Raw genomic sequence first — 25,619 nt, forward strand, 5'->3', positions numbered from 1 at the left:
GAGGTGCCCGGGGCAAGTGAGACCAAACAGAGATGCTTTAGGTGCTCTGTAGGTCATAAAGTGCTTCTTAAGGGTACGGCAGGCTCCTCATCACACTGAGCAGCTCGCCCATCGTGCGAGTTACTCCCCTCAGGTCTCCCTGGAGCTGTTTCCCATCACCACCATCAGAAGGATTGAGCGTCCAGCCACATTTTTACTGGGCTGTGGTCATTTAATGGGTGTCCCTCTCCCAGGGACTCTGCATTCTCAGACAGGGATCAGCAGGGGGCAAGACTGACAGCCAGGGGCTAGGAGGGGCATTCTGCTGGGCTGACAGGGAGGGTGACCTGCCTCCAGCCCAGCTCTGTGCCTGCAGGCAGGGAGGCCCTCAGAATACACGTGTGGGCAGGGCTCCGCTCCCCTTTGGGCCTGGGGCCAGTAGAAGCACAAGAGGACACTCTGGGGGGCACAGGCCCTGGCAGAGGGCACAGGGAGGCAGGGTCAGCCCTCTGGCATTGAGGAGGAGTGGGGTGAGGATGGCCCTTAGATTCTCCACTGTATCCTGCCCTCAGGACACAGGCACTGTTGCCCCTCCTGCAGACGCTATAACAGACACGCTCCACGGTCCCTGGGCAGGGGCGAGGGGCTCTCTGCAGAGCAAGGTCTTTGGCCAGCTCTGAAGGGAAGAATGACTCACCCTCCAGAAAGGGCTTCCTGGGTGAGAAGAATGAGTCAGGGGTCTGACTCCCTAGGTTACCATGCCAGCTGTCCTCGCTCTCCCGGTGTGGCAGTCCAGGGCCGCCAGCCTATCTGGGTCTCATCCCTTCACTTCCCCTCGACGTGTGAAGCAGGGAGGCTCAGGCTGCAGGCATGCTTAGGAAAGAAGCCACCTGGCAGAAAGCACCTTTGGAGCCCACTGCAGGCTGCCAGGACAGGTACATTGTCTTCATGGATCCCAGGTGGGAACATGGAGGCTCAGAGGGGCAAAGTCATTCAGCCAAGACCACACAGATAATGAAGAGAGGCAGGGCCAGGTCTCCTCTGAAGTCCTCAGACTTTGCACTGCTGAGACAGAGGAAGGAGGCAGGAGGGGGCATGTGATCAGCGGGCCCACGCAGAGGGATGAGGCAGGGTTCTGGTGTGTCACCCTCTGGTTCTGGTCCAGGTGGCATTCCTGAATGCAAGGCTGTGCCCTCTCATGGCTTAGCATCTAAAATTCCCACTTCCTTCTGATCCTAAGAACATTCTGCCTGTGCTCAGGAAGGTACCAGCCCCATGGCAGGTCCCTCCCCAGGCTAGGCATGATGTGAGGGCTAGGGCCTGGAGAGGGGCTGTGCAGGGGGCGGGGTCTCAGGAGCACAGAGCAGCTGGTGCAGCTCCTTCCACGGTCATGACCAGGAGGTCTGTGGAGTGGGGAGTGTGGTAGGAGGTGAGGGCTCTCATGTATCGAGCATTTCCCTCAGGCTACACCCTATACTAGGTCTGTCACCTCTGGATCTTTGCAACATTTCCACGAGGTCTGCAGGGGCAGCATTCACATTTCAGAGATAAGGAAATGAGTGTAGACAGGTGAGCGAAACTTCTCAAGGCCACAGAGCAAGGACCTCCAGAGCAGGAAGCCTGCTCCCCTGAGCTAGGGCGCCACCCTGTCAGCCTTTCCACCGTGGGCCCCAGCTGAGCGCAAGTAACTGTCCCTGGTCAGCCGGAGATGTCCCAGCTGCCGTGAGCCTCCCATCCTCTTCTCTCTCCCCACCTTCTGCTCCTTCCCCATAGTTTCGATCCAGCCTCTGCCTGCCAGCCTGTGGCAGGGACCCTTCAGCACACAGGGATCTTCCCCAAGGGCAGCTGCGTGCTCTCCCACGTGCAGTCCTGTATAGAACAGGTGCGGGACACACACACACGGCACCCCCAGCCTGGGGGCTGTGCCCAGGGCTCTGTGAGGGAGACTGTGAGCAGACCTGGGCCCCTCCAGCCTGCCGATTTCCTGAGACCCCTGTCATGGCAGCCCCAGGCAGAAGCTAGGCCCTGTCCACAGCCCGGCAATCCTCGCTCCAGGCGGCTGCTCCTTCACTTCTGGCAGGACAGCCTGACTCTCACCTCTGAATCCAATCCAATGTGGTAAGCATTCATTGTACACTCCCTGCCAGCCACCCAGACAGGTCTGGGGGACACTTCTCAAGAAATCAGTGACCAACCATTCGTAGCAGTGGGCTGATCCGTCTAGGTGTACCCACATACGCATGCAGCCAGGATAGCTGGCAGAGAGATGTGCGTGAATGCAGGAAGCCACGTGTGAGCAGAATTTTGCACTGTTGTTTCCATTTTTGTTAAACAGTCATTCCTAAGGCCTGCCTGAGCCCAGCGTCTCTCCCGAGGAGTGGTGCCCTCAGAACCACTGCAGGGGAGAGCCACACCCTGGGTAGGGACAGAACCAGCCACCTGCGACAAAGCCTGCCACTCCTGCCAGGAAGCATGGAGGTCAGTGGGCACCCTGCCCCCTGGGCACCACAGCCTGGCCAGCCTCTGGCCAGCTCACCAGCAAGCCCTCCTGCATACCCCAGGCAGCAAGCAACGCCTCCCTGAGCCTCAGGGGCCTCAGTGTGCCAGTCTCTGTGCTGTGCTGGCTCCTCCTTCCCTCAAGCCACCTGGCTGCACCACACTGGCTCCAAGCCCCCTGATGCTGTTGACCATCCTGTGGAGCCAGAGGCTGCGACAGGAGTCCGACGACCTGCTGCTGGCTAACACCCTGCTCTCAGAGCTGGCCTACGTTGTCTTCCACGTGCTCATCTCCTCCAGCAACCTGGGCAGCTGGGCCCTGGGCTGCATCACCTGTGGTGTCCTCACGGACGCTGTCTTCGCTGCCCACACCAGCACCGTCCTGTCCTTCGCAGCCACCATGCTGCACACCTCCCGGGCAGTCCCTTGTCCTCCACACGGCCTCTCCCTCACGTCCTGTGAGGCTGCCCAGGAGGCAGTGGCCCTCATCTGGCTGGTGGCCTGCTTCTTACCCACATTTCTCATTGGCTCAGCAAGCAGCAGGATGCCAGGTTGGAGGAGTGAGGGGCCCCATGTATCCTGCAGCTGAGCCGGGGCACTGAGCTAGGCCATGGCCCCCTGGTCACTGTCACCCACACCTAGATCTTGTGCATTCTCTGTCTGTGCACAGCTCTCATCACGCACTGCTTCTGGAGGATCTATGCAGAGGCCAGGACTTCCCAGCTGTTCCTGGGCCAGAGGCACCTTGCTTAACCACACAGGGCTAATCACACTGTATGTTAGCCTAGTGGTGGTGTTTCCCATGGACATTGTGCTGACCAAGTACCACCACACTGGTGTGAGGACTCACGGCAGCCAACAGTAAAGTGCTCATGATGCTTCCCCGTGCCATGCTCCCATACGTGTACAGACTCCACTACCAGCAGCTGCTGGGGATGATCTGGGGCCACTTCTCATCCAGGATGCACAGTGACATCTTCACCATTTCTCAGAGCTACAGACTTCACAGTCTGGCAGGCTGAGGTTAAAAATTATATGTTGAATGCCCCAGCATCCAATTATTGCCAACTCCTCAGAACTGCGAAATATAACTGTGGAGCAGGACCTTCAAGATGACTTCAGTTGATGGTTTTCAACATTTCAACAGTTTTAAGGTAGCGAAAGCTCTCTTTTATTGACACTGAAACCCTACTTGAAAATGGAAGCAAGTAAATGTGACTCAGCAGAGCTCTGGTCAAACTGGGGTTGAGGCCATGATCTGTGCACTTCCAGTGGCTTCCCCTACACCCTCCATAGACACTGATGAAGCGTCATTGCTGACAAACACACAGAAGCCAAAACATTACTGAAAGCTGGAACCTGGGAAGTAAGCAAGCAGATCTGCTGAATCTGGGACCATGAGCCTCCATTTTGGCAGCTGCTCATGATGTGGGAGGGAGGAGAGCAAACCTAGAACCCACCAATAGTGAGGAGTCATGGAGACTTCTATAAAGCTGGGACTGCAACAGATTACAGTCTTAGAACAAGGATAAAGGACAACTAAGAGAACAGCAAGGGAACTTGCTTGCCTTGATATTGGTGCCATGCATAAGAGGAAGAAAACTCCTTGAGAATTTTTAAGTAGAAGCAACCCTTCAGACAGGATTAAAGCTATGTTTCCAACTATTTTAGTCGTCAAAAAACCTCACTATGTGGCTGGTGTGATTCTTCTGGAGGACCTGAGCCTCAACTCAGGCCTCAAAGAATTTCCACAGTATAAGAACCTCACAGAAAATGAGTTGCACTAGGTTAAAACTCACAAAGCCACACAGAGAAATTAGGCACCATGAATCAGAGTGAGAAGAAACAAGATAGCAGCATTGTACTCCAGGGTTTTGAATCATCAGACACTTGGTTAATACAAAAATGTTTAATCTGTTTTTTTCTGTTGTTTTTTATTGTGAAATTTTTGCCGTGCATTATTGTTTGTCAGTCACCACATAAATGCATCCCTCCATCCCTTGTGCTCACTCCCCTGGTAACCACCAAACTATTCTCTGTGTCTGTGTGTTGGTTTATCTTCCACATATGAGTGAAATCATGCACCGTTTGTCTTTCTCTTTCTGGCGTATTTCACTTAACATAATACCCTCCAGGTCCGTCCATGTTGTTGCCAATGGGACGATTTTGTCTTTTTTTATGGCCAAGTAGTAGTCCATGGTGTATATGTACCACATCTTCTTTATCCATCCATCAGTCAAGGGACACTTGGGTTGCTTCCATGTCTTGGCTATAGTGAATAATGCTGCGATGAACACAGGGGTGCATAAGTCTCTTTGGATTTTCAATGTTTTAAGACATGAAAATATGAGCAAGGAACAACACATTTTTAAACTAATCAAGCAGATGAGGAAAAAAATTAAATATAACTTCTAGAAATAAAAAAGGTAATAATTAGAATTGCAAAAGCTAGGTTAGATTTAATATGGGTTAAACAGTACATTAGACACAATTGGAGAGAGATTTTGCAAACTGGAAGATAGGTTCAAATAAATTATCTAAAATTCAGCCCAGAGGGACAAAGAGATGAAAAATATAAAAAGGAGATTAAGAGACATTGAGGCTAGAATAGAAAATACTGACTTGCATCTAATTTGGGAATATACTAGAGAAAGTGTGGAAGGGGAAATATTTGAAGAGATAGTAGCTGATGATTTTTCAGAATTGTTGAAAGATATCAAACCTCAAATCCAAGAACTCTGAGCAGTTATAAATAAGAGGAATGACAGATAACCCCTGAATCACAGCACATGAAACTGGAGGAAATGGAGTGCAAGGACAGGGTCATTAAAGCAGGCAGAGATAAAGAAAAAGGAACAGCAATTAAACTGACAGCTGACTTCTAAAAAACAGTAGAAACCTGAAGTAACTAAAATAATATTGTCAATGTAATTAGAGACAATAACATTGACCTAGGATTCTATATACAGGAAAATGATCTTTTCAGAGAGCAAAATAAGAACAAAATAGAACACAAAACCTGAAAGACAATATTCCTAACAATATACATTAAAGAAATTTTAAAGGATGTATTTTTGGCACAAGGAAAATTATTCCAGATGGAAGGTTTGAGATGTATGAAGAAATGGTGAGAAATAAACATTGAAAACTATGGCCATAAATCTGAATCATCATGGTCTGGTTGACTGTATAAAAACAATAAAAATGTATAATTTGGGAGTTTAGAAAAAATAGAAAAGTGTTGTACAAAAATAGCATATGAGTTGGGAGCGTGTAATTGCACCTAAATCATTTCAAAGTTCTAGCAGTCTTCAGGAGGAGGCTAGAAATATTAACCTAAGACTTTGTCAAACAAGCATATTAAAATACCTGAAGTAACCACTAATAGACGAGACAAAGAGAGGATAACTTTCTAAATAATCTGTGGAACAAATAAAATGAATGAGACAAAAAATAATTCATCCAAAATAAGGCAAGAAAGGAAAAAGTATACAGAACTGAAAAGTCATGACAAATAGCATAAAATATTATGATAGAATCCAAACAACAAATTTAAATGTACTAAAACAATAAATTTAAATGGACTCAAACAATAAATTTAAATGGACTAAAATTTGATGTTGGGAAGACAAATATTGTCAGTTTTCTTTTAAATCAGATATATGTAATTTGTAAGAGATAGCCCTAAACAAACAACAGACAATGCTTGGAAGTAAAAAGATAGAAAAAGATATGAAAGCAAATACTCATTAAATGTAGTCTAATAGAAGAGAGAAAGTAGACTTAAAAGCAAAAAAGCATTATTAGAGTAAAGAGGGTCACTACATAATGATATAAGGCCCATTTATCAGAAGGATAGAAAATTCACACACATAATAACAGAGGTTGAAAATTTATAAAGCAAAAATTGACAAAATTATAAGGAGAAATTAACAAATTAACCTTCGTAGAGAAGAGTTTTAAGATCCTCTCTTTCTAAGTGATAGATGAAGCAGACAAAACAAATGAGGACATAGAAGTTTGAACACACAATTGACAAGCTTGACCTAATGGACAAATTTAAAATGCGGCACTCAATAATTGGAGAGTACATAGTATATTTAAGCATGTCTGGAATTATCAAGAAAATTGACCACATGCTACTCTGTTAAGCAAGTCTAAGTAAATTTCAGAGAATATATGCAGACCGTGATACCTGGGTCCAGTGCAATTAAGTTAGAAATAAATAACAAAAAGACAATTAAATAAAATATGCATGGAAATTTAAAAACCACAGTTCTAAGCAAGTCAAAGACCAAAGACTAATTAATAATGGAAATTAGAAAGTGTTTAGAATTGAATGATGATAAAAATGTTACATATCAAAATTTATGACATGCCAGCAGAATTTAGAGGAAAATGTATAGCCATATATGCTCTATTCAAAAGGAAAAAGGCTGGGCCGGCCCCGTGGCTTGGCGGTTCAGTGCGCGCGCTGTGCTGCCGGCGGCCCGGGTTCGGATCCCGGGTGTGCACCGATGCACCGCTCCTCTGGCCATGCTGAGGCCGCGTCCCACATACGGCAACTAGAAGGATGTGCAGCTATGACAGACAACTATCTGCTGGGGCTTTGGGGGAAAAATAAATAAATAAAATCTTCAAAAAAAAAAAAAAACAAAAGGAAAAAGGCTCAAAATTAATGAGCTAGGATCCAAATTAAGAAATTGAAGAAAGAACAGGTGGTATGTATCAGATACACAGCTATGGCTGTGTCTCATAGTGTCTTTGCAAATGGATTAAGTTAAGGATTCTGAAAAGAGAGGGTTGTCCTGGATTATCTGAGTGGGCCCAATGCAATCACAAAGGTCCTTACAGGGAAATAAGGAGGCAGGGGAGTGAGGGAAGGAGATGTAATGACAGAAGCAAAGGTCAGAGAGAGGGAGATTTGAAGATGCTATGCTACTGGCTTTGAAAATGGAGAAGGGGCCACCAGCCAAGGATGTGTGTGGCCTGTAGAAGTGGATAAAGGCAAGGAAATGGATTCTCCGCTAGAGCCTCCAGAAGAAACAGGCCTGATGGCACCTTGATTTTAACTCAATAAGACTCATTTTTGACTTCTGATCTTCAGAACTATAAGACAATAAATTCGTATTGTTTTTAACCACTAAATTTTTGGTGATTCATTACAGCAGCAACAGGAACTAATATAGTGGGTTTGGTTTATATGGCTCTTCTCTGCTCCCCAGAGTGTCCTGTCCACCACAGATTAACCTGGGCAGTTCACATGGCAGTGGAAGTTTGCAAGAGAACAAAAGTGCTCAGAGGCTTGGAACTGGCACGCCATTACATCCACTGCATTCTGCTGGATAAAGAACAGCACAACACCACACTCAAGGGATGAAACAATAGATTCTACCTCTTGATGGGAGGAGCTCCAAATTCCATTACAAGGGATGGAATGCTTTCATAAGAGCAATATTGAGGAAAAAATTAGAGAGAGGAAGAATATTAGGGTTATTGTAGCAATCTGTAACTACCTTGGAAAACAACAAGGTTGAAGATGACCTTGGCTCAATGATCCAGCAATTATATTTCAAGATATAGTCCCTAGAAAAACACTTGTTCAGGTACTCCATGTTTATAGCAATACTGTTACTATTAGCTAAAAATGGAAAACAATTCAAATGACCAGCAATAAGAGAATGGGGAAATGCATTGTGGAATATTCATACCATGGAATACTATACAGCACTGAAAAATGAATGAATAGCTTACACATCAACATGGATGAATCTCATACGTATCGTGTTGTTGGAAAAAAGCAAGTCACAGAAGAATACATACTTTCTGGTTCCATCAATAGGAAGTTCAAAGAAATAGGGCAGATGAAACAACATGAAGTTTAATAATACACGCTTATGTGGGGAAAGTATAAAAGAGAGAGAATGTGATTAACACAAAATTCAGAAAAATGGTTATTGACATGTAGGAGAGAGGAAGACTGTGATTGGGGATAACAAGGGACTTCTAAACTGTGGTTAATATATGTTATAAGCAGGGTCTACAGTGTTGGTTCCATTTGTTATATTTAAAATTACATAAAGAGTTTATATATGCTATTTAATGTATAATGTGTCCCAAACAAAATAATTAATAAAATAGGTGACCTACAGCCTCTCCTTCAGCCCTCCCACCTTCCTGCCTCCCTTTGCTTATGAGAAGGTGAACACCTAGAGAGGGAAGGAAGGTGCTCAAGGTCATGTGACTGTTCACTGGAGACTGGACTTCTGGCTCTCCAGCTCCTGACCACATAACTTGCTGGTCTCAGAGGGCCAACGGCTAGCTTTTGTCGGTGTGGTGGCACTGAGCTGGACTCCCAGGCACGCTCTTCTTCAGTCCTGGTCAAGAGCACGAACATGTCTTGGGCAACTGTTATTGGTTGTTATTGGTCCAGAGGTGAGCATGTATCCTAACTTATCCTCAATGGCAGGAAAGGCTTGGACCATGAGACAAATCTCTCTCATCTGTGGGCTCAATGGAACCCATCTGTGGACACCAGGACAACAGAGTTCTAAGCTCTCTTGATATGTTTTAGGGAGCTGGAACCTCCAGATACTGCTTTCCTCTCCGTTACAGCTGGTCCTGCTAGGGTGGGCACATGACTCGGGCTGGCCCAGTGAGATGCCCCCACCCCACACCCAGAATCAGGAGCCAGTGAGGCAGAGGTGGAAAGCAGAGGTGGGAAGAGAATTTGGCTGCAACATCAACCTCCTGGGCAGCAAAAACCATCCTATGCCCATGCTGTGTGGTCAGTGGTACAGGCCACTGCCTCACCTGGCCAGTGGCAGGGGTGGTGCTGTGGTTTGGGCTGGGTTATGGCTACATGGCCTTTGAGCCTAGGTCTGCAGGCCTGCTGGCAATTCTGAGACCTACCTAGAAACTTTCAGTGCATTTTTTCTCTGGATGAGCCAGGCAGAGGAGGGTTCTGTTGCTTGTGACTAAGAACATGGATTTATACAGAATTTGGTACCAGGAAATGGGGTTATTTTAAGTTATGGGTTTAAACAACAGCAAAAGAAGACTTGAACTCATGGAAACCATCCCGAAGCTTCTACTTATAAACTGGACAATTCCCCCTACCAGTTTATAAATTTAACATAATTCCAACCAATACTTACAGCAATATTGCTCTTATGAAAAAAATTAATGAACAAGGATAACCAGGAATATTCTGGAAAAGAATAATGAGTGGGCACTAGTCTTACCAGAGATAAAGAAGAGTGTGGTTCTAGCACATGGACCATCAGGAAAACAGAACAAAACAGAATCCAGAAATAGTTCTAAAATCTATGGCATGAAGGTTAGTAAGCTATTGTCTCTCAGCAAAAACTCACCGTTTATAGTTCTCTTTGTGATGCTGAGGATGGGGACCACATTCTCCTTTGCCAGCTAATTGCCTGTTAAGCTTTGCCAAAAAGGGTCACTAGAGAGAGACTGGAGGGTACGAGGGGGGATTAGATGCTGATCCTCCAGTTTTGCTCCCTGTTCTTGTCTGTATCACCTCAACAATAGCCCTTCACCTCAGCAGTAACAATTGGTTCCAGTTTGCACCCTTTCAGATTCTCTTTCTTTGTGGTCTCTCAAAAGTACCAGCACCAGCCAGACAGCACCTCTTCTTCAGAAGTCTGAGTTTCAGTGACACAAAGCCCCTTTTCTGAGCCTCTAGGTTCTGGTAGCCTCAACCTCTTCCCTTTGTCCACAGTCCTTGTGGGGGAAGCTGCCTCTTTCAGCTATTGTCCCTGTTATTCTCCCAGGGTCCCCTCCCATGTGTTTAAATGTCTTTACACAATTCCCTATATTTAATTATTTCTGTTAAAATAATTAGTGTGGTTTTGTTTTTCTGACTGGTCCCTGACAGATACTAAATGATAGATAATAGATAGATAGATGATAGATAGATAGATGATAGATGATAGATGATGATAGACAGATAGATGATAGATAGATGGTAAAGGCACCATTTCATATCAGTGGGAAATGATGGATTATTTAGTCAATCATCTTAGGACACCTGGGAGGCCTTCGAGATAAAAACAAATTTCACATGAAGCAAATATTTAAATATAAAAAGCCATAAAAGGTAGTATAATTTGTTGTAATCTCAGAATGGGGAAGCCCTTTCTAAATGAGATACAAAACTCAGAATTGTTACAAGGTTACAAGTATTAATTGATTTACCCATCTAAAACTATAAAATTCCACAGAAAGGGAAAATTCCATAAGTGGAGTGAAAAGATAAATCAAAAATCATGATAAAATATTTGCTATTGATATCAAAAAGGGCTAGTTTCCTTAAAATATAAAGTCAATAAGTTTAAGGCTAAATAACCCAATTAAAAATTGCCAAAGAACATACACAGAGTCCTCATAAAAGGAAATAGTTATGGTTCATAAACGTATGAAAAGGCACTTGACCTCACTCTTAAAATAGAAATGAAAAATAAATGACACAATGACATAATATATCTCACTTCCTGATTTGGTAAAAATCCAGTAAGTTTAAAAACCTTCTGTTGACAAGAGTGTGTTAAGCATAGCTTGTGAGAATGTAAATTGTTCTAATCTCTAGGGAGGGTAATTTGCAATAACTAACAATGTTTTAAATGCACACAGTAATAACTCTGTAATAGATACCATATCGTCTTGCCCATTTTACAGATTAGGAAAGCGAGGCACAGAGAAGTTAAGTACCTTCTCCAATGTCACAGATCTAATAAGTGGTAGAATTGGGAATTCAAATTCAGGCAGCCTGGCACTAAATGACATGCTCACAAATACTATACCATATGAGTGTTTTTACTCACACACATGACCCAGGGATTCCATTCCTAGTTATTTATCCTACAGCTATAATTGCATATGAACATTTTATTTATTTATGTATTTATTTATTTGAGATATAATGGACACATAACATTGTATATATTGAAGGTGTACAACATGTTGATTAGATACATTCATATATTGCAATATGATTACCAATATAGCTTCAGCTAACACTTCTGTCACAACACATAATTACCATTTCTTTTTTGTGGTGAGAACATTTAAGATCTAGTCTCAACAATTTTGAAGTGTGTAATACAGTATTGTTAACTGTAATCACTGTGCTGTGCATTATATCTCCAGAAATTATTTGTCTTCTAGTTGCAAGTTTGTACCCTTTAACACCCTCTTCCCAATTCCTTCCCCTACCCAGCCCCTGGTAACCACCATTTTACTCTCTGTTTCTACAAGTTCATGTTTTTTGAATTCTACATTTAAGTGTTATCACACAATTTTTATCTTTCTTTGTCTAGCTTATCTCACTAAGCATAATGCCTTCAAGGTCCATCCACATTGTTGCAAATGGCAGAACTTCCTTCTTTTGTATGGCTGAATAATATTCCATTGTGTATATGTATGTGCATGTGTGTGTGTGTTTATACCACATTTTCTTTATCTAGTCGTCTGTTAAAAAACAAAATTCAACTGAGTAAATTTGAAGGTTTAATAGGCTTTATTAAATGATTCATAAATTGGGCAGCATCTCATCTGGCAAGCAGAGAGACATTCTGAGGGATTACACAACATGGAAGGCTTTTATATTAAGGAGGGTGAGGCAAGGAAAGGAAGTCATCAGTGAGGAAAGAATGAAAGTTCATTGGAGGAAAGTAAAAGTTCAGATGACGACAGGCTTCTCACTGGCTGAGCTGTGGCTTTTTCCATTGGTTGGGCTTGTTGCTGGGCAAGAAGGAAGTCTCAGAGTTAGGAAGGCCTATAGCAGGAGCTCTCACACCCTACCACTTGTGGTCAACTATAGACCCTGAGAGAAAGATATTTGTTACTGACCCCAACAGGAACACATGCATCTTGCACTCCTAAACAAGAAGTGCAATTACTTCACTGCTCCAGCAGGAGAAAGAAGGATTTCCTTCTTTTCCAGCAACAAGACCAGCTAATGAAAGATGCCTACTTTAATCCATTTTAAGTTAATTTGTGTGAGTGGTTTAAGGTAGAGTTCCAATTTCTTTTTTCTGCATGGGATTATCCAGTTTTCCCAACACCATTTATGGAAGAGACTATCCTTTCCCCATTGAGTATTCTTGGCTCCCTTGTTAAATATTAATTGACTGTATATGCATGGATTTATTTCTGGGCTCCCTATTCTGTTCCGTTGGTCTATGTGTCTATTTTTATGCCAGTACCACATTGTTTTAATTACTATAGCTTTGTTGTATAGTTTGAAATCAGGAAGTGTGATGCCTCGGGCACTGTTCTTCTTTCTCAGGATTTATGTGGCTACTCAGGGTCTTTTGTGGTTCCAAACAAATTTTAGGATTTTTTTCTATTTCTGTGAAAAATGCCATTGGAATTTTGATAGAGATGCTTTGATCTATAGAGAGTCTTGGATAGCATGGACATTTTAACAATATTAATTCTTCTGATCCATGAACATGGGATATATTTCCATTTTTTTATGTCTACTTCAATTTCTTTCATCTAATTCTTGCAGTTTTCATTGTACAGATCTTCACTTGCTTGTTAAATTTATTCCTAAGTATTTTATTGTTTTTGATGCTATTGTGAATGGGATACATATTTCTTTTTCAGATATTTCATTGTTAGTATATGGAAAAGCAATTGATTTCTGTATGTTGATTTTATATCCTGCAACTTTAGTGAATTTGTTGATTAGTTCTAACATTTTTTGATGAAGTCTTTAGGATTTTTCTATGCAAAATCATATTAACTGCAAATAACAACAATTTTACTCCTTCTTTTCCTATTTGGATGCCTTTTATTTCTTGGTCTTGCCTGATTGTCCTATCTAATACTTCCAGTGCTATGTTGAATAAGAGTGGTGAGAATGGGCACCCTCATCTTATTCCTGATCTTAGAGGACAAGCTTTCAATCTTTCACCATTGAGTATGAAGTTAGCTGTGAGTTTGTCATATATGGCCTTGATTATGTTGAGGTATGTTCTTTCTACACCCAATTTGCTGAGAGGTTTTTTTTTTGTCATGAAATTATGTAGCATTTTGCCAAAAACTTTTTTTGAGTCTATTGAGATGATCATATTATTTTTATCTTTCATTCTATCAATGTGGTGTATCACATTGATTGATTCGCATATGTTGGACCATCCTTGAATTCCAAGGATACATCCCACCTGGACCTGGCGTATGATTTGTTTAATGTGTTATTGAATTCAGTTTCATAATATTTTTGAGAATTTTTGCATATATATTCATCAGGGATATTGGTTTATAGTTTTCTTTTCTTGTAGTGTCCTTATCTGGGTTTGGTATCAGGGTAATGCCTGCCTTGTAAAATAAGTTAGGGAGTGTTCCCTCCTCTTCAATTTTTTGGAAAATTTTGACAAAGATTGGCATTAATTTTTCTTTAAATGTTTGGTAAATTCACCAATGAAGCCATCTGGTCCTGAACTCTTCTGTGGTAGGAGGTTTTTAATTACTGATTCAATATCCTTACTCACTATTGGTCTGTTTGGATTTTGTATTTCTTCATGATTCAGTTTTGGTATGTTGTATGTTCCTAGGAATTTATCCATTTCTTGTAGGTTATCCAGTTTGTTGGCATATAATTATTCATAGTAGTCTCTTATAAGCCTATGTATTTCTGTGGTACTAGTTGTAATGTCTCCTCTTTCATGTCTGATTTTGTTTATTTGAGTCTCTCCCCTTTTTTTCTTAGTTTAGTTAAAGGTTTGTCAAATTTATCTTTTTGAAAAACCCACTCAGTTTTATTAATCTTTTCTATTGTTTTTCTGGTCTCTATTTTATTTGAAATAATGATCTTTGTTATTTCCTGCCTCTACTAACTTTGGGCTTAATTTGTTCTTCTTTTTATAGTACCTTGAGGTGTAAGTTAGGTTGTTTATATGAAATCTTTCTATTCTCTTAATATATGCATTTATTGCTATAAACTTTCCTCTCAGAATGGCTTCTGCAGCATTCCATAGCTTTTGGTGTGTTGTGTTTTTATTTTTATTTGGTTTGAGATATTTTTTGATTTTCCTTTTGATTTCCTCCTTTACCCATTTGTTGCTCAGGAGTGTGTTGTTTAGTTTCCACATGCCTGTAAATTTTCCAGGTTTTCTCTTGTTGTTGATTTCTAGTTTCATATCACTGTGGTCAGAAAAGATACTTGGCATGATTTCAATCTTCTTAAGCTTGCTGAAACTTGTTTTTTGACCTATCATATGATCTATCCTGGAGAATGTTCCAGGTGCAGTTGAGAAGAATGTGTATTCTGCTTTTTCTTAATTGTATAAGTTTCAGATGTAAAGCTTTATAATTCAACACCTGTACACCCTAAAAGGTGAGCACCACTACAAGTCTAGTTGCCATCCATCAACCTACAGTTGACCGACCCTCTCCTCCCATTTTGCCCATCCCCAATCCCTTTCCCCTCTGGTAACCACTAATCTGTTCTCAGTATCTATGAGTTCATTTTTGTTTTATTTTGTTTGTTCATTTGTTTGGTTTTTTTTTTTAGATTCCACATATGAGTGAAATCATATAGTATTTGACTTTCTCCATCTGACTTATTTCACTTAGCATAATACCATCAAGGTCTATCCATGTTATTGCAAATGGCAAGATTTCATTCTTTTTTATGGCTGATCAGTATTCCATATATATCCATTCATCCATCTTTGGACACAGGCTGTTTCCATATTGTTACTATTGTATAAGTAATGCCACAATGAACATAGGTGTGCATATATCTTGTCAAATTACTGTTTTTGTATTCTTTGGATAAATATCCAGAAGTGGAACTGTGGGTCGTATAGTAGTTCTATTTTTAATTTTTTGAGTGTCCCCCGTACTCTTTCCCATAGTGGATACACCAATTTAAATTTCCCCCAATGGTGTGCAAGTGTTCTGTTTTCTCCACATCCTCTCCAACACCTGTTATTTCCTGTCTTTTTGATAATAGACATTCTAACACATGCGAGGTGATATCTCATTGTGATTTTCATTTGCATTTCCCTGAAGATTAGTGATGTTGAGCATCTTTTCATGTGTTTGTTGGCCATCTGTATGTTCTCTGGAAAATGTCTATTCAGGTCCTCTGCCCATTTTTTAATTGGATTGTTTGTTTTTTTAATATTGAGTTGTATGAGTTCTTTATATATTTTGGATATTAACCTCTTATCAGATATATCATTTGCAAATATCTTCTCCTATTGAGTTATTCATCTTTTTGTTTCATTGATGGTTTCCTTCACTATGCAAAAGCTTTTTAGTCTGATGTATTCCCATTTGCTTATTTTTGCCTTTGTTGCCCTTGCCTGAGGAGACAGATCCAAAAAATATCACTTAGACTGATGTCAAAGAGCTTATGTTTTCTTTTAGAAGTTTTATGGTTTCAGGTCTTACATTCAAATCTCTAATCCATTTTGAGTTTCTTTTTGTATATGGTATAAGAGAGTGGTCTAGTTTCATTCTTTTGTATGTAACAGTCCAATTTTCCCAGTGCCATTTATTGAAGAGACTGTATTTTCTCCATTGTTTATTCTTGGCTCATTTGTCGTAGATTAATTGACCATACAAGTGCAGGTTTACTTCTGGGCTCTCAATTCTCTTCCATTGATCTGTGTCTGTCTTTTTGCCTGTACCATACTGTTTTGATTACCATAGCTTTGTAGTATATTTTGAAATCAGAGATCATGATTCCTCCAGCTCTGTTCTTGTTTCTTAAGATTGCTTTGGCTGTTCGGGGTCTTCGTGGTTCCACACAAGTTTTAGGATTATTTGTTCTAGTTCTGTGAAAAATACCATTGGTATTTTGATAGGGATTGCATGGAATCTGTATTTCGCTTTGGATAGTATGGAAATTTTAACATTTTAATTCTTACAATCCATGGGCACAATATATCTTTCCATTTATTTGTGCACCTTCAATTTCTTTCATCGATATCTTATAGTTTTCAGGATACAGGTCTTTCACCTCCTTGGTTAAACTTATTCCTAGGTATTTTATTCTTTTTAATGCAATTGCAAATGGAATTGTTTTCTTAATTGTTCCTTCTGATACTTTGTTATTAGTATAGAAATTCAACAGATTTTGTATATTAATTTTTTATCCTGAAACTTTACTGAATTAATTTATTATTTCTAATAGTTTTTTTGGTGGATTCTTTAGGGTTTTCTATATATAGCATCATATCATCTGCAAATAGTACAGTTTTGCTTCTTCTTTTCCAATTTGGATGCCTTTTATTTGTTTTTCTTGCCTAATTGCTGTGGCTAGGACTTCTAATACTATGTTAAATAAAAGTGGGAGAGTGGGCATCCTTGTCTTGTTCCTGATCTTAGAGGAAAAGCTTTCAGCTTTTCACCATTGAGCAAGATGTTAGCTGGGGGTCTATCATATGTGGCTTTATTATGCTGAGGTGCATTCCCTCTATGTCCACTTTTTTATCATAAATAGATGTTGAATTTTGTCAAATTCTTTTTATGCATCTATTTAGATGATTATATGACTTTTATCCTCCACTTTGTTAATGTGGTGTATCACATTGCTTTGTAGATGTTCAACCATCCTTCCAACCCTGGAATAAATCCCACTTGATTATGGTGTATACTCCTTTTAATGCATTGTTGAATTGCTAATATTCTGCTGAGGATTTTTGTATCTATGTCATTAAGGATATTTGCCTGCGATATTATTTTTGTGTGGTGTCTTTTTCTGGTTTTGGTATCAGGGTAATGCTGGCATCATAAAATGTGTTTAAAAGCTTTCCTTCCTCTTCAATTTTTTGGAAGAGTTTGAGAAAGATAGGTATTAAAACTTCTTTGAATGTTTTATATAATTCACCAGTGAAGCCATCTGGTCCTGGACTTTTGATGTTACTAGGTTTTTTTTTAATTACTATTTCAATCTCTTCACTAGTAGTTGATCTATTCAGATTTTCTATTTCTTCATGATTTAGTCTTGGAAGATTGTATGTTTCTAGGAATTTATCCATTTCTTCTAGGTTGTCCAACTCGTTGGCATATAGCTGTTTTTTGTAGTCTTTTATGATCCTTCATATTTCTGTGGTATCAGTTGTAACTTCTCCTCTTTCATTTCTGATTTTATTTATTTGAGCTCTCTCTCTTAGTCTAGCTAAAAGTTTGTTATGGTTATCTTTTCAGAGAACCAGCTCTTAGTTTCATTGATCTTTTCCATTGTTTTCTTAGTCTCTATTTTCTCTTGCTCTGATTTTTGTTATTTCCTTCTACTAGTCCTGGGCTTTGTTTATTTTTCTTTTTCTAGTCCTTTAGGTGTAAAGTTAGGTTGTTTATTTAAGATTTTTCTTGTTTTTTGAGCTAGGCTTGTATTGCTATGAACTTCCCTCTTATAACTGCTTTTGCTACATCCCATAGATTTTGATATGTCTATTTTTGTTTTCATTTGTCTCTAGGTTTTTTTTTTTATTTCTTCTTTGATTTCTTCAATGACCCATTGGTGGTTCAGTAGCATGTGGTTTAGTCTCCACAGTTTTGTGGGTTTTCCCATTTTCTTCCTGTAATTGATTTCCAGTTGTGGTTCATTGTGGTTGGAAAAGATGCTTGAAATAGTTTCAATCTTCTTTATAGAGACTTGTTTTGTGGCCTAGCATGTGATATATCCTGGAAAAAGTTCCATGTGCTCTTGAGAAGAATGCATATTCTGCTGCTTTTGGATGGAATGTTCTGTACATGTCTATTAAGTCCACTTGGTCTAGTGTATCATTTATGCTGATGTTTCCTTATTGATTTTCTGACTGGATAATCTACCCACAATGTAAGTGGGGGTGTTAAAGTCCCCTACTATTACTGTATTGATTTCAATTTCTTTCTTTAGGTCCATTAATATTTGCCTTATGTATTTTTGTGCTTGGGTGCATATATATTTATAAATATATATTCCTGCTGGATTGATCCCTTTAGCATTATGTAATGCCCTTATTTGTCTCTTGTTACAATCTTTGTTTTAAAGTCTATTTTATCTGATGTGATATAGCTATACCAGCCTTCTTTTCATTTATCTTTGCATGGAATACCTTTTTCCATCCTTCACTTTCAGTCTGTGTGTGTCCTTACTTCTCTTGTAGGCAGAGATGTCTCTGGTAGGCAGCATATAGATAGGTCTTGTTTTTTTTATCCATTCAGCCATTCTTTGTCTTTTGGTTGTGAATTTAGTCCACTTACACTTAAACTAATTACTGATGGGTCTGTACTTATTGCCAGTTTGTTAATTGTTTTCTGGCTCTTTTTCATAGTTCCTCTCTCTTCCTTTCTTCTCCTTCTCTCTTCCCTTGTGGTTTTATGACTTTCTTTATGTTGTATTTAGATACCTTTCTCATTTTCTTTTGTGTATTTACTATAAGTTTTTCCCTTGTGGTTACCATTTGGTTCACATATAACCTCATATGTAAATAGCAGCCAGTTTTAAGTTGATAGCAACTTAAATTTGAACACATTCCAAATTTTACCTTTTTACAACCCCCCATTTATATTTTGATGTCACATTTAACATCTTTTCCTTTTATGCAACCCTTCACTATTTATTGCAATTTTAGTTAATTTTACTACTTTTGCCTTTTAATCTTCATGCTTAATTTATATGTGATTGGTTACTACCTTTATTATATATTTACTCTTCCAGTAAGATTTTTACTTTCATGTTTTCTTATTATTAATTAGTGGCATTTCTTTTCAGCTTAAAGAATTTCCTTTAACATTTCTTATAAGGCCAGTTTAGTGGTGATGAAGTCCTCTAGCTTTTATTGGTCTGGTAAAAAATCTCTCCTTCAATTCTGAATGATACCCTTGCTGGGTAGAGCATTCTTGGTTGGAAGTCTTTTCCTTTCAGCACTTTGACCATATCATGCCACTTCCTTCTGGTCTGTATAGTTTCTGCTAAAAAATCTGCTGATAGCCTTATGGAGTTTCTCTTGTATGTAATAAGTTGTTTTTCACTTGCTGCTTTTAGGATTCTCTCTTTATTGTTAACTTTTGCCATTTTAATTATAATGTGTCTTGATGTAGGTCCCTTTGAGTTCATCTTATTTGGAGCTCTCTGGGATTCCTGAACCTGGATGCCTGTTTTCTTCTCCAGATTTGGGAGATTTTCAGCCATTATTTCTTCAAATAATTTTTATGGCTCTTTCTCTCTCTTCTTCTTCTTCTGGGACTCCCTATAATGCAAATATTATGCCACTTGATGTTGTCCCAGAGATCCCTTAATGTATTTTCACTTTTTGAAATTTTTTTTTATTTTGCTGCTTTATCTAGGTGAATTTCATTGTTATGTCTTCCAGCTTGCTAATTTATTCTTCTACTTCATCCATTCTGCTGTTGAACCCCTCTAGTGTATTTCTCAGTTCAGTTTTGACTTCTGTTTGGTATTTTCTTATATTTTCTATCTCTTTGTTGAAGTTCTCACTGTGTTCATCCATTTTCTTCCTGAGTTAAGTGAGCATCTTTATGACCATTACTTTGAACTCTTTATCAGGTAGATTGCTTATCTTCATTTAGCTCTTTTTCTGAGGATTTGTGTTGTATTTTAATTTGAAACATATTCCTCTATCTCCTCATTTTGCCTAACTCCCTGTATTTTGTTTCTATATATTAGGTAAATCAGCTACCTCTCCCAATCTTGAAGGAGTGGCCCTATGTAGGAGATGTTCTGTTGGTTCCTCTGGCCACCAGAGCCAGGTGCTCAAGTGGTGTCCCCTATGTGGGCTCTGTGCACCCTGCTGTTGTGGTGGGACTGTGGTTGTGGTGTAAGGATGGGTGGGGTTGGCACCCAGTACTACTGTAGGTCATGGCTGAGACTCCTGTGGTGCATTGGTGGGCAGAGCTGGCCTCCAGGACTGGCTGGGAGGTGTCCCTGCAACTGCTGTGGGGCTTTAGTGGGAAGGGTGCCCTGCCTGGCTGTGAGGTTCAGCTGAAGTACAGAGGTGGGCAGGGCTCTCAGCAGGGTGCATCCACTGGTGCTAGCGGGTTAGAGGGAGAATTTCAAAATGGCGCTTTCCAGCACTGGCATTTGCAAGGTTGAGTGTGATTATAAAAATGACTTCAGCCAGTGTCTCAGTCCCTGGGGAGAGTCCTGACAGGTTCTTCCCTCTTTGGCAGATGCTTTAAGATTATTTTAGCTAGTGGGTCCCCTTTACCTATGGTCTTTGCACTTTCAAACTGGTGTCTTTGCGCTGGGTTCCAGGTAAAATGAGTCTGTGTGTGAGCCCATTAAGAGCTAGTGTTTTGTTCCCTACAGTTCTACAGTTCTCCTGGACATAATCCCCCTTGGTTTTTAAAGCTAGGTATTTTTGGAGCTTGTCTCTTCTGTGTAAGATCTAAGGATTGGGTTGCCTGATATGGAGCTCAAATACCTTGCTCTTCAGTGAAAAGTTTCATACTTTAGTGATCTCTCCCGATTGTGGATTGCCATGGTTGGGGGGTGTTTTTTCCCTTTATGAGACCATTTCTCTGCTTCTCCTGCCTGTTTCAATGCTGTCCTTTTAGTCTTTGTTGTGGAGGCTGTTAATCCAGTTTTCAGGTCCCTTTCAGATGTAGTTATTCCTTATATAGTTGTAGATTAGTTGTGTCTGTGGGAGGAGGTGGGTTCATGGTCTTCCAATGCCATCATCTTGAACACTCTCCCCTCCATGTCTTTTATTCTGCTTCTGTTGGGTGGAATGTTCTACAAATGTCTGTTACATCCATTTGTTCTAATGTATGATTGAAGTCTAATGTTTCCTCATTGATTTTTTGTCTGGATGATCTATCTATTGTTGAAAGTTGGCTACTGAAGTCCCCTACTATTATTGTATTATTGTCTATTTCTCCCTTCAGATCTGTTAGTATTTGCTTCATATGCTTAGGTGCTCCGATATTGGATACATATGTATTTATGATAGTTATATCTTCTTGATGAATTGACCCAAGTATCATTATATAATGACTTTCTTTGTCTCTTATTACCATTTTTGGCTTAAAGTCTATTTTTTCAGGTATAGCTATCTCCACTTTCTTTTGGTTTCCATTCGCATGAGATATCTTTTCCCATCCCTTCCTTTTGAGCCCATGTGTGTCCTTAAAGCTGAAGTGAGTCTCTTATAGGCAGCATGTAGTCGGGTCATGTTTTTTTATCACCCAGCCACTCTGTGCCTTCTGATTGGTGAATTCAATCCTTTTACATTTAGACTTGCTGTTGACTATCCTATCTTCTTTTTTTCTTTGAGGTTTTTTTTTTTTTATTGAGGTAACATTGGTTTATAACATTATATAAATTTCAGGTATACATCATTATATTTGATTCCTCTGTAGATTACATCATGTTCACCACCAAAAGACTATTTACCCTCCATTACCATACACATTTGCCCACTCACCTCTTATGCCCTCCTCCCTCCACCCTTCCCCTCTGGTAACCACCAATATAATCTCTGTATCTATATGTTTGTTTGTTTGTTGTTATTTTTATCTTCTATTTATGAGTGAGATAATATGGTATTTGACTTTCTCCCTCTGACTTGTTCTGCTTAGCATAATACCCTCAAGGTCCATCCATGTTGTCACAAATGGCCAAATTTCATCCTTTTTTATGGCTGAGTAGTATTCCATCATGAATACATACCACATCTTCTTTATTCATTCATCCCTTGATGGACACTTAGGTTGTTTCCAAGTCTTGGCTATTGTGAATAATACTGCAATGAACATAGGGGTGCATATATCTTTATGCATTCATGTTTTCATGTTCTTTAGATAAACACCCAGCAGTGGATTAAAGGTATTGAATGTAAGACCTGAAACTATAAAACTTATAGAAGAAAACATAGGCAGTACACTCTCCAACATTGGTCTTAGCAGCATATTTTCAAATACCATGTCTGACCAGGCAAAGGAAACAATAGAAAAAGTAAACAAATGGGACTACATCAAACTAAAAAGCCTCTGCACAGCAAAGGAAACCATCAACAAAACGAAAAGACAACCTAAAAATTGGGAGAAGAGGGGCCACCCGGTGGCACAACAGTTAAGTGTGTGCGCTCTGCTGCAGCAGCCTGGGGTTTGCATGTTTGGATCCCAGGCACACACTGACACACCGCTTGTTAAGCCATGCTGTGGCGGCGTCCCATGTAAAGTAGAGGAAGATGGGCATGGATATTAGCCCAGGGCCAGTCTTCCTCAAGAAAAAAGGGGAGGATTGGCATTGGATGTTAGCTCAGGGCTAGTCCTCCTCACAAAAAAAAAAAATTGGGAGAAGATATTTGCAAACCATACATCTGATAAGGGGTTAATCTCCAAAATATATAAAGATTCACATATCTCAACAACAAAAAAACAAACAGATCAACTAAAAAATAGACAAAAGATCAGAACAGACATTTTTCCAAACAAGATATACAGAAGGCCAACAGGCACATGAAAAGATGTTCAACATCACTAATCAACAGGGAAATGCAAATCAAAACTACAATGAGATATCACCTTACACCCATCATAATGACTATAATTAACAAGACAAGAAACAAGGAGTGTTGGAGAGGATGTGGAGAGAAGGGAACTCTCATACACTGCTGGTGGGAGTGCAAACTGGTGAAGCCACAATGGAAAACAGTATGGAGATTCCTCAAAAAATTAAGAATAGAAGTGACTATGCTACCTTAGTAATTGCCTTCTGGTGTTACGTAGTTTCATTGTTTCTTTTTTCCTCTGTCTCTGCCTACCTTTGTAAATTGGTGATTTTTCCATGGTGATATGCTCTATTTCCCCTTTCTTTATCTTATGTGAATCTACTCTAGAATTTTGCTTTGTGGTTACCATGAAGCTTACATAAGACATATCATACATAAAACAGTACATTTTAAGCTGATAACAACTTAACTTTGATCACCTGTAAAAACTTTATTCTTTTACTTCCCCCTTTTAAATTTTTGATGTCATTATTTACCTCTTTTTATACTGTGTATTCATTAACAAAGTATAGTAGTTATATTTTTAATATTCTTTTCCTTTGACCTTTATACTATAGTTAAGTGGTTAACACACCATCCTAGTACAGAATTAGGATAAAATTTTCTAAGTCTGATTGCATATTTACCTTTACCAATGTGTTGTATACATGTCATATGTTTTCATGTTGCTGATTAGCATTTTTTCATTTCAGCTTATAAAACTACTTTTAACATTTCTTGCAAGGCAGGTCTAGTGGTGATGAACTCCCTCAGCTTTTGCTTGTCTAGGAATATCTTTATTTTTCCTTTATATCTGAAGGATAACTTTGCCAGATAGAGTATTCTTGGCTGGCAACTTTTTCTTTCAACAGTTTGAATGTGTCATTTTACTCTCTCGTGGCCTGTTTGATTTCTGCTGTGAAATCCATTGATAGCCTAATGGGAGTTCCTTTGTAGGTTACAACCTTTATTTCTCTTGCTGCTTTTAGGATTCTCTGTTTGTCTTTGATTTTTAACAGTTTCATTATAATGTGTCTTGGAGAAGGTCTTTTTGCACTGAGATAATAGGATGCACAGTTGGATATCCAAGTCTCTCTCCAGGTTTGGGAAGTTCTCAGCTATTATTTCTTTAAATAAACTTTCTTCCCCCTTCTCCCTCTCTTCTCCTCCTGGAATTCCCATTGTTCTATTATTTGCACATTTGATGGAGTCCCATATATCATGTAGGCTTTCTTCACTCCTTTTTATTCTTTTTTCTCTTCTGGGTTACTGCAAAGTCCCTATCTTCTAGATCATTGATTCTATTTTCCATTCTGTTTACTCTGCTGGAGATGTTTTCTATTGCATTTTCCATTTCATTCACTGAATTCTTCAGCTCCAGAATTTGTTTTGCTCTTTTTATGATTTCTATCTCTTTGTTAAACTTCTCACTTTGTTCATGTATTGTTTTCCTGATTTCATTGAATACTTTGTCTGTGTTTTCTTGTAGCTTATTGAGTTTCCTTAAAATAGTTATTTTAATTCTTTATCAGCTAGATTGCAAAATTCCATGTCTTTGAGCTTATTGAAGGATTATTGTTATATTTTGGTGATGAAATTTTCCTTGATTCTTCATGTTCCCTCATGTTTTGCAGTGTTTCTTTTTCATTTGAAGGAGCAGACACCTCCTCAAATCTTTACTAGTTGCCTTTGAGGGGATATACTCTTCGTTGGTCCATTATGTCTGGGGCTTTCTCCAACCTTGTATAGATACACCTGCTGTATTCTTCTTGCTCTGTCTTGTGACAGAATTCTTAAGCCTCTATGTCTTCTCTGGATTTTACAACTCACCAGGTTGGTGGCTGGAAACCTCTCTTTTATTTTCCAGAGGTGGTACTATAGGTCAAATTTGTGGTTTCTCCCTTGCCCACAGGCCTTGGTCTGATTTTCTGAAAGCACTCTGTTTACTGGAGCTTGCTCTCATCACCACACTCAGGAGAATGCATGGGGAATCAGCCACGGTGTAGAGGGAGGTGTGGGTTTAGCCCTCAGGGCATCAGGTGCACATGGGCCTGATGGGAGAATCCTTGGGTGAAGTTCTCCTAGAGATTGGTGAGTAGACTTCCTGCTGAATTCCTGAGCACAGTCAGCAGGAACCACATCTCTTTAATGCCCTTTGATATTCTTAGCTGCATCTTTTCCAGTCTCCTTCCTCCTCCCAGTCATGGAGGTCCTGCCTCAGTACTTGGGTGCTGCTGGAGAGAAATGGGTTTCTGTAGCAGCATCCTGCACAGCTGGATGTGCTCATGCTCATGCTTTCCCTTTCCCCCACTGGAGAGGTTGTCTTTGCTAGTACATCCCCATGCTGTGCCACCTCAGGGGCGGGGAGCACTGGCAAAGTTCCTCTTACCTTCTTGAATGTGTCCAAACTCATATACATTTTTTTTCTCCAACAGAGTGCTGGAATCTCCCCTTGGGAAAGTTGAATGTCTACAAAATCTCTCTCATCTGTAGTTGTATGCCCAAGTCAACACAGCCCAGGTTTTCCTCAAATGCAGCTGAGAAGGGTTGGAGCAAGTTGTCTGGCTCCTGCTGGTTCTGCAGCCCATACTAAGGTCTGTCTGCCTACTACATGATGCACAGGTGGCCTAGACTCCTCTTGGGTCCCTTGGTTAATGGTGCTGG

The 25,619-nt window shown here is 40.1% G+C and overlaps 1 protein-coding gene across 1 annotated transcript; it reads left to right on the forward strand.

The window, feature by feature from the left end:
* The first annotated feature begins 849 nt into the window (after window positions 1-849).
* GPR148 (G protein-coupled receptor 148) lies at window positions 850-3,497 on the forward strand. The gene is given in 6 exon segments (XM_058549739.1): window positions 850-914; window positions 2,447-2,631; window positions 2,634-2,996; window positions 2,999-3,200; window positions 3,202-3,324; window positions 3,326-3,497. Coding segments are annotated over 6 exon segments (1,110 nt in total).
* The last annotated feature ends 22,122 nt before the right edge of the window (window positions 3,498-25,619 follow it).

The sequence above is a fragment of the Diceros bicornis genome, chromosome 10, assembly GCF_020826845.1.
Source record: "Diceros bicornis minor isolate mBicDic1 chromosome 10, mDicBic1.mat.cur, whole genome shotgun sequence".
In the NCBI taxonomy this organism is placed as follows: domain Eukaryota; kingdom Metazoa; phylum Chordata; class Mammalia; order Perissodactyla; family Rhinocerotidae; genus Diceros; species Diceros bicornis.